At 35.4% G+C, this 9,168-nt stretch overlaps 1 protein-coding gene across 2 annotated transcripts in view; it reads left to right on the plus strand.

The window, feature by feature from the left end:
* Positions 1 to 7,238, plus strand: part of LOC306869954 (WD repeat and FYVE domain-containing protein 3-like) — an 85,153-nt gene extending 77,915 nt beyond the window's left edge. For both annotated transcript variants that reach the window (XM_079416926.1, XM_079416927.1), the window contains 10 exons: positions 240 to 387; positions 599 to 753; positions 1,246 to 1,404; positions 1,635 to 1,814; positions 2,478 to 2,660; positions 2,775 to 2,865; positions 3,022 to 3,387; positions 3,975 to 4,086; positions 4,239 to 4,436; positions 4,909 to 7,238. In XM_079416926.1, coding sequence (XP_079273052.1) covers positions 240 to 387; positions 599 to 753; positions 1,246 to 1,404; positions 1,635 to 1,814; positions 2,478 to 2,660; positions 2,775 to 2,865; positions 3,022 to 3,387; positions 3,975 to 4,086; positions 4,239 to 4,436; positions 4,909 to 5,029 — 1,713 coding nt within the window. In that variant the 3' untranslated portion in view covers positions 5,030 to 7,238. The remainder of the gene's footprint in view (positions 1 to 239; positions 388 to 598; positions 754 to 1,245; positions 1,405 to 1,634; positions 1,815 to 2,477; positions 2,661 to 2,774; positions 2,866 to 3,021; positions 3,388 to 3,974; positions 4,087 to 4,238; positions 4,437 to 4,908) is intronic.
* Positions 7,239 to 9,168: the final 1,930 nt, after the last annotated feature.

Raw genomic sequence — 9,168 nt, forward strand, 5'->3', positions numbered from 1 at the left:
ACTAACTTCATATTTCAACTACAGAATCACCTTGACACCAACTGGTTAAAAGTCATTAAAAAGAAAGTTGGTTCTGAAAAATCTCTAGCTTCATTTGTTTTCAGAAGCCCTTATTTAATGCAATGTAATTGTGTTTTCTAGGTGTCCAAATACCTTTTGGCACAACTGTGCAGTTCTGTACATCCTGGTGTGTGTTTTGCTTCATATCCAGTTTAACATCTGTGTTTCTTCTTTTTTAGCTTTTCAAGAAGCCCCATCCTCCAAAGCGAGTGCGCAGTAAGTTAAACGGAGAGGTACCTGGTGTACCTGTTACACTCAACTCCAGCTTAGACAAAATCTTCTTCCATCATCTGGACAATTTACGGCCCTCTCTCACTCCTGTCAAAGGTAATGCAAATTAGATGGAGGTATACAGTGGCATTACATGCTGTTATGATCACAGAGCTCAATCAAAGTCAGATCAACAATTTATTCATGTATGGTTTTATTTGTTAAAACTTGTTTGTTCAGGAATAATTTGTGAAAAATATTGCTAGCATCTCTGGCCATACAGTGGAGCGCATTTTAAAGAGCTCTGTGTGTGGCGTGTGTTTTACAGAGCTGAAGGAGCCAGTGGGTCAGATAGTGTGCACTGATAAGGGCATTCTAGCTGTTGAGCAGAACAAGGTTTTGGTTCCTCCTGCCTGGAATAAAACCTTCGCCTGGGGCTACGCAGACCTCAGCTGCCGCCTCTCCAACTACGAGTCTGACAAGGTCATTCGCAACATACAAGTTCTTCTGTCTGCTCATGTTTTCAGCATGCATATTTATAACTACACTACAGTTGAAAAGTTTGGGTTCTGTAACAGTTTGTGATGTTTTTTGAAAGAATTTCCTAATATTCACCAAGGCTGCATTTATTTGATTAAAAAAACAGTAAAATATTGTGAAATATTATTAGATTTTAAAATAACTGTTTTCTATTTTAATATATTTTAAAGTGTAATTTATGGCTGTGATGGCAAAACTGAATTTTTAGCAGCCATTACTCCAGTCTGCTGTGTCAAAGTGGAAAATATTCATATCCTTCAGTAAACATTCTATGCTGATTGGGTGCTTAAGAATGTTTTTTTGAAATGTTATTTTCACCTTCCTTTTGAGCTAATTAAGAAACAGCAAAGTTTAAGCTTGTGTTTTTGGTTTATTCTGTGTATATCGTTTGCCGTATCAGTTGTCTGATGTTCACGTGTTGTGTTTGTCTCGTAGGCGGTTGTAGTATATGAATGCCTGTCTGAGTGGGGGCAGATCCTGTGTGCTATCTGCCCCAATCCCAAACTGGTCATTACTGGAGGATTAAGCACTGCTATCTGTGTGTGGGAGACCGGGACTTCCAAAGAGAAAGCCAAGAGCCTCACACTCAAACAGGTTTGTTTGATATTTGTTTAAATGCTGCTTGATTTGATTGATTGATTGATTGATTGATTGATTGATTGATTGATTGATTGATTGATAGATTTTTTTTTTTTACTCAATTTGCTTTTTAAAAATAAGTTTTCCTTTAGACTTGTTTGCTACACCTATTTGTTCTGTATAGAAGAATTGTATTTAATTGTAATGTTTTATGCATTGATTAATGTATATGTTCATGTTTCCAGGCTCTTCTGGGCCACACAGATGCAGTTACATGTCTCACAGCGTCATCAGCTTACCACATCATCGTGAGTGGCTCTCGGGACCGTACGTGCATCATTTGGGACCTGAATAAGCTATCTTTCGTCACCCAGCTGAGGGGCCATCGGGCTCCCGTCTCAGCGCTCTGCATTAACGAGCTTACTGTGAGTCAACAATAATGTAGACAGAATTACCTGAGTGACAAGTGTTTAAACTACATTCAATTTTCCTTTTAGCCATTTAATAACCACTCTTTGCATTGTGTGGTCTTTGCATTTGTATGCCTTATTAGGGTAATAAAATAATTTATTAATAAATTATAATTTTAATATTGACAATGCAAAATATGTATCCATATAAAAAATAATATATTATTATTGGTATTGTTGTATTACTATTATTATCATTATTTTTATTTTTATTATTACTCACAGAAAACTATGTGGAAAATTTCTTAGCATTTTTATAGTTTATTGTGGCAATAACAAATGTAATATATTTTATATTCTTATGAAAATATATTATTCTTATTATTATTATGCAGAAGTAAAATGTTTGCCAACTCATCAAACTTTTTTTGGTATGAAGTTAATTTGATCTGTTCATCAAGCTCTTTTGAAACAGTAGTACACTTTACAGTGTAAAAATGTGCTTGCCTTTGAAAAATTCCTGAATATGAATTCATTTTTACTTAAGTGAGACCATTACTACTTTAGAAAAGAAAGAGCCTCCTGATTTAAATTCTTGCCTTTTATGAATCCTCATAATAAATTGATGCCCCAGAATAAAACCGAAGTGTGGATAAAACCCTGTGTGTCTGTGTGTAGGGTGATATAGTGTCCTGTGCTGGCACCTACATCCATGTGTGGAGCATCAATGGAAGTCCCATCGCCAGCGCCAACACTTTCACCGGCCGCAGCCAGCAAATCCTCTGCTGCTGCATCTCAGAGATGAATGAGTGGGACACACAGAATGTTATCGTTACGGGACACTCCGACGGTGTTGTCAGGGTAATGGTCTTCTCCTTAATTTACTATCTTTCTTTTCACTCTGTGTCTTTTAGTGTCAACAGACAACGGTTCTTGAAAAATGGCTTTATCTTGGCTTTATTTTATTTTTTTTAGTTCTGGAGAATTGAGTTCCTCCAAGTCCCAGAAACCCCTGCTCCAGAGCCTGTAGAGCCCCCTGATGTGCCAGACTGCTGTGGAGAGATTGGTAAAACATGACTTTTGGAAAGATGACATGAAATTATTAAATAAACCAATTAATGAATAACATGTTGATCAATTTTAGCCTGTACTTTGCATTACAGCAATTTATTCTTTTAGATGATCTTTTCAGATTAAATAACCTCAAGTCTTGTTCTTCCAGAGGGTCGTGATGCTCCAGAGGATGACAGCAGTGAGTCTGAAGGAGAGGAAACCAGCCTCAGTCAGGACGCTAAGCCTCGGACCTCAAACAGCCAGCCCAGCAGCACAGTCCACAGACCCAAACCTCGCACCGGAGCCTCCTGGTCGGTGGACAGCAGCTCTGACGACTCCCGCCGCTGGTCGGACACACTCAGTATTGACGAGAAGGAGGGCTTTGTTTTTGTAAACTACTCAGAGGGCCAGATTAGACCGGGAATTCCCTCGCAGCCACATTTACAACCGCACTCAGCACCCCCGCATGGACCAGTACCACAGCCTCTTCAGCCCAGCACTATGGAGGCTCGGTCGTACAACAAGCTCAAACCAGGTGCAGTAGATTAAAACGAGTTGTGACATTTTAGAGTTGTTGTTGTTTTTTTGGATATTTGTATGTAATTCTAATTTAATTTAATTCTATTTTAGTTGATTTACTGATTTAATAAAATTTTATCATTTTAAATTTATTTCTTTAATTGTTTTATTCTAATTTAAATATAACCTCATGGGCAGAACATATAGTGAATCGGGACCTTTCCCTCTCTCTCTTCCACTTTGCTTCCTGTCAGATTCTGTGCTGTTCTGTCTCAGTTAAAAGCAAAATTGCCAAAATCTATAAAAAACTAATTTCATTACATTATTTGATTAAAATTGCAAAGATGATATGAAAGTGTTAAGATATTAAATAAGCTAAATAATAAATAACATTTTGATCAAATTTATGCTTACTAATTTAATTTATCATTTAAATTGTCAATTAAATGTTATTAATTTAATTGATTTCCTTCTAATTTAATACATTTTCATTACAAATTATATCATTGGAATCACAGTTTATTCAAGTGCTGTTCTCTTGTGTTTTTGCTTTAATGTGAGCAACTGGCATGTTCTTGACCGTTAGCTTTGTCTCTTAAACAGGCTACAGATGGGAGAGACAGCTGGTGTTCCGGAGCAAGCTCACCATGCACACAGCGTTTGACCGCAAGGACAACACTCATCCTGCGGAAATCACCTCGCTTGCCATTTCAAAGTAGGTGCTCTGTGTTTGTGGTGGAATGAGGAGAAAAGAGAAGCTGGTTTCTAATGTGGTTTAACATTAATATGCCAGTGTTTGCTCCGAGCATCTCAAATAAATTGTCTTTAAACAAGACCTTTGATAACAAGCTGTTCTTGTGTACTCAGAGACCACAGTAAGATCCTGGTAGGTGACAGCCGTGGCCGTGTGTTTAGCTGGTCTGTCAGTGATCAGCCCGGACGCTCTACTGCAGATCACTGGGTGAAGGATGAGCAGGTGGACAGCTGCTCTGGATGCACTGTGCGTTTCTCCCTCACTGAAAGGCGCCACCACTGCAGAAACTGTGGCCAGGTCTTCTGCCAGAAGTAAGACAGATTTGCAATAATATTTATAATATGTGAACTAAATACCTTTTAAGTGTTATTTTGTTTTTTTATTTATTTTTAATACCAATTGGAAAATGTCTGCAACTATTTTTTGTTTGTATGTTTGTTTGTTGTTTCTTTTCTCTCTTTTTTGTACTGTTTTGGTTTTTAGTTTTCTTTTGTTTTGTTTTTGTTTTCTGTTTTTTTTTTTCTTCTTCTAAGCTAATTGAGAAGACCTCTGCAGTTTTTTGTTTTGTGGTTTTTGATGTTTTTTTTATTTGTGTTTTAGTAATCTGTGTTGCATAATCTTTAAATTACTTTGTGGTTTATTTTTGAAACTAATTGGATAAAGACCCCTGCAACTTTTGTTTGTTTGTTTTTTTTGCTTTTTATTTGTGTTTTAGAAATGTTGTGCTCTGCAATCTTTAGAATCTCTTGAAAGGGTTTCAAAATGTGTTGCTTGTTCCCCCAGGTGTAGTCGTTTCCAGTCAGAGATCAAGCGGCTGAAAATCTCCTCTCCTGTGCGTGTGTGTCAGAACTGTTACTACAACCTGCAGCATGAGCGGGGCTCTGAAGAAAGCCCGAGAAACTAGTTCACCGTCACCCCGCATCACATGCCCAAAGCCCAAAATCCAAACCACCCTCATAAAAAGAAAGCACTGATGTAGACCAAAATGGGATCACTAATGCTCATAATTTCATACACCGCGGAAGTGCGACCACTCAAAAGAGACGATTGTTAGTTTACTTTTCCATTCATGCTTTTTCCTTTGCAGTATGCTCCGTCATCTCATTGGTATCATCCACAAAGTCTGCATTACGTTTAGAAAAAGCAATGCGTATAAAACGCTTCCTGATGAAATGAGATGACACTTGTTTATATTGTAAATACTTACAATGGCATTTTTAACTAGAAACAGTGAAACAAAAAGTCATTATTAAGAGATAAAAGAAATCAAAACACAACACATTGCTTGTAATATAGTATTACAGTATGTTAAAAATCACTCTTGGCTTTAAAAGAACAAAAGTGTGTGTGTGTAGTCGATGTCACAAGTCACAGCCTCCCAGCGAGAATAATATTGGGGACTATGAATGTTGATAAATGTTTGTGGGTTGACATTACTAGCTTGTCTAGTTATGCAAATGCTTAATTATGTTTATTTTATATGTTCTGTTGTATTGCCCACAGCATCAGCCAGTTGCCATAGATACATTTTTCCATTTAAAATTTGTTGCCAACCTGCCTTGATATGCAACTCTTATCTTATTTTAACAGGTCAATGAAAGTATGTAAATGTTGAATTTAGATTAAAGACCACTTTAAATTATTTTTTTAAATGACAGGATTCATTCAACCTTTAATTGATTCCACAACATTTGTTTTTGCGACAGAAGACAGAAATATGTCTAATCAATTGAAAGACTGTAATATCAAACATGCTTCTGACGTGTCTTATTCATATCGGATGTTTCGCATTGCAAATTTTGTATTAGTGTGGGACTTCTCTGACTAATTCTTCATCTGTTATTAACTAATATGAATTAGACAACTTAAATGTTACTCTCTGACACTAGCTTAAACATTATGGGGTTCTTTTATTTAGTAAAAACATGCATTTATTCTTATTCTTAAAATCTCACCGTTTTAACCGTTTGCGATGTTGCACCAGTGTAAATGTCTATAGATTGGGAAAGCAATAGTTACTGATGTTTTCACTCCACACACATTTCACGAAAGACTGTAGCTTGAATGTTATCATGTGTAAAGACAAAGGGATTTAATGATTTTAATGGACTGGAAGCCTAGTTTCTCCTTACCTTAGACAGAACTATGAAAGAGAGAGGTTTTTTTCTTTCTTTTTGATACTGTGGGCAATACCCTATAAGAAGTGCTGCTTTGATTAATAGAGAGAATTTCTTTTTCTTTCTTTAAATGGTCTGACACTTGCAACTTTAAAAAGATTAAACATTTGTTACCATTGCAGTTTATTCACTGTTGTATGATTTCCGTACAGCCTAATATGCACTCCTTATAGTTGAATTATTCGATATTAATGTACTGTAATTCAGCGTGCAATCATAATATCATAAAGCTGTTGGGATTTTGCTGTCGACAAGCAGCTCAAAGATCAAATGGCTATATCAATCTGAAATTATTTTTGCACCTTGACATGTAGAAAAGACAGAAATGGAGTACTCACTGTTTTATCAGATGCATTTTTATGTTGTGGGGTATTATTTTGAAAGGGTGCATTTCTTTACAGTAAGATGAACTGTACAAAGTATTTATGCAATTATTTTTTCTTTTTTATTACTTTTCAGCAAGTTTGGTTACTTGTTGCATGTCTAACACAGCTGACTTTCTGTGTCAGTGTATTGTACATGTTTTGGCATTGTTTTATTTGATTTCTCTTTCTTTAGCTCATTTTTATGGCATTATCTAACGAGTCGATCCTGAAGGTTTTGTGTGCCGCTTTAGGTGGATATACAGAGTGTTCCACAACTCTTTGGTTGACTTTTTGTACTCTAATGTATGGATGTTGAGGACTGATCCCAGAACTGATGAAATACACACAGATTGTCCCTGTTTGGTGGTCTTGTGATAGACTGCATTACTACAGTATCTAGTGTGCAAAACTGTGGTAGCTGAATGTTCATTGTATATTTGTGTTGAAAAACAATTACATAAACCCCTCCCCCATAAATAACCCCTATACTGTACCTGTTATTATGACGCAATAGATATGGTACTCATACTTTTTAATTTAATTTCAATTAAATACTTGCTGTTTACCACCACCAGTGTCTTCAGATGAGTTCTTTCCATCATTTATTGCAATGTAGTGCAAAAATATAAAATCTAGAAGTCTAGGAACTTGGTTATAATAGGAGATCTTTGGAAAATATATAAAACTATAGGACGCATATGATTTAATACTTTTGAAATTGACTGAATTGCATCAAAGCAGTTGAATGCATTGTTTAATCAATGCTTAAAACAGACAGCATTAATTGTGCTGGAAACTAACATGTTTGTCCTGATCACTTAAGAACAGCTACAACAGCCCAGTATTAAGTCTCTGATGAAAGCACTGAGGTGTTTGATGACTGGTTTCTAGGAACACTGAACACTCATTTGTCTGAGAATCAATCCTTTCTAGTGGAACATGAATCCTTCAGACTTCTTGCAACATGCATGGTTAAATTTGGGTGTCCAGTAAACCACTCGCCATCTTGAGAAAGCAAGTTACAAACAGTGTTGCAATCTGAGTGACATGCCGAAACCACACATTTGTTTGCTAGCTATATATATCCTTTAATAATACAAAGTTAACAAACATGCTTAGGACGCAGAAATTACAAAATGATTCAAAATATAATAAAGTATCATGATGAAACAATGTAGCTATTCAAGTTAGTGTTAAAAAATAATAATAGTAACAATTACTAACCTAAATAAAAATTATTGTCTAGAGACTTCTGCCACTGCTTTAGCATATAGGCCTATTATTCTGTTTCTGCATTATTCTTATTACACACCAGGCAGATATAAAGAAATTAAAATTTGGTTGTCACTATATACTGAATATACACTAAGTTTTAATGCTTGGGATAACTCACCAAAAAATAAAAGTTCTGTCATTCTTTACTCATCCTCCACTTGTTCCAAACCTTTCATTTGTTGAACACAGAAGAAGATATTTTGAAGAATGGTGGTCACCATACAGTTGACTTCCATAGTATATTTAATATATATATATATATATATATATATATATATATATATATATATATTATAATACTGTGGCAACTGTTTGGTTACCACCATTAAATTAATAATGAAATTCACTTTAAATCTACACAATATTGTTAGGTTAAAAATTAGCTAAGAAGGGATAGTTCCCCACAAAATAAAATATCTTGTCATCACCGAACACGAACACTAGGGGCCCCGAGTCAATTCTCTTTTGAATTTTATACAGGGTTGCCAACAGTTCAGTATAATACGGAATCGCCCCGTATTTAAGGCATCCGTTTGTCCAGTATTTGCAGGCATGACCACCTAGACCATACAAATAACTAATTAATTATTATGTCAAATGCAATTTGCAAAGACGTGATTATTGATCGTAAGCACAACATCCAGCTAGAATTCATATATCTAGGCTACCTTTTACTATAGTTGGACCGAGGCTACGGAATAACCTTCTTTTATCTGTGAAAGCGTCTCTGAGTTTAAAACCAAATTGAAATCTTATTTTTATACCTTGGCTTTTTAAACTTTGTTAAATTATCTTTTGAGCTTACTGATGTTGTTTTTACTGTTTATTTATTTTTATTTGTACAGCACTACGGTGTTTATCGGTCTTTAATAAACACATACAAATACCTGAGGAAAGATTTATTTCACTATTGTAAATTAATGTTGTTAAATAGAGAAACAAAATTATACTTTTTTTTTTTTAAGTCAACTTCCAGCGCATTATAAGAAGAGCAGGAAGAAGCCCTTTTAGTGGTGAGTGATATTTAATTGTATGCTTGGCTGTTGCTGATTTGTAAGATTACTCATAATATTGTTTAATTTATGTACATAATTTTTCCCTCCTATGGGATTATGACGTGCGCATTGTGTTTGTTTATTTTTTATTTCAGGAGTATATCGTGGCGTGGTTATACAGTGTTTGATCGTTTTTTTTTTGTGACTGAAACGGAAGGGGGGTTGGGGTTC

This window comes from Barbus barbus (genome assembly GCF_936440315.1).
Source record: "Barbus barbus genome assembly, chromosome: 5".
NCBI lineage: Eukaryota > Metazoa > Chordata > Actinopteri > Cypriniformes > Cyprinidae > Barbus > Barbus barbus.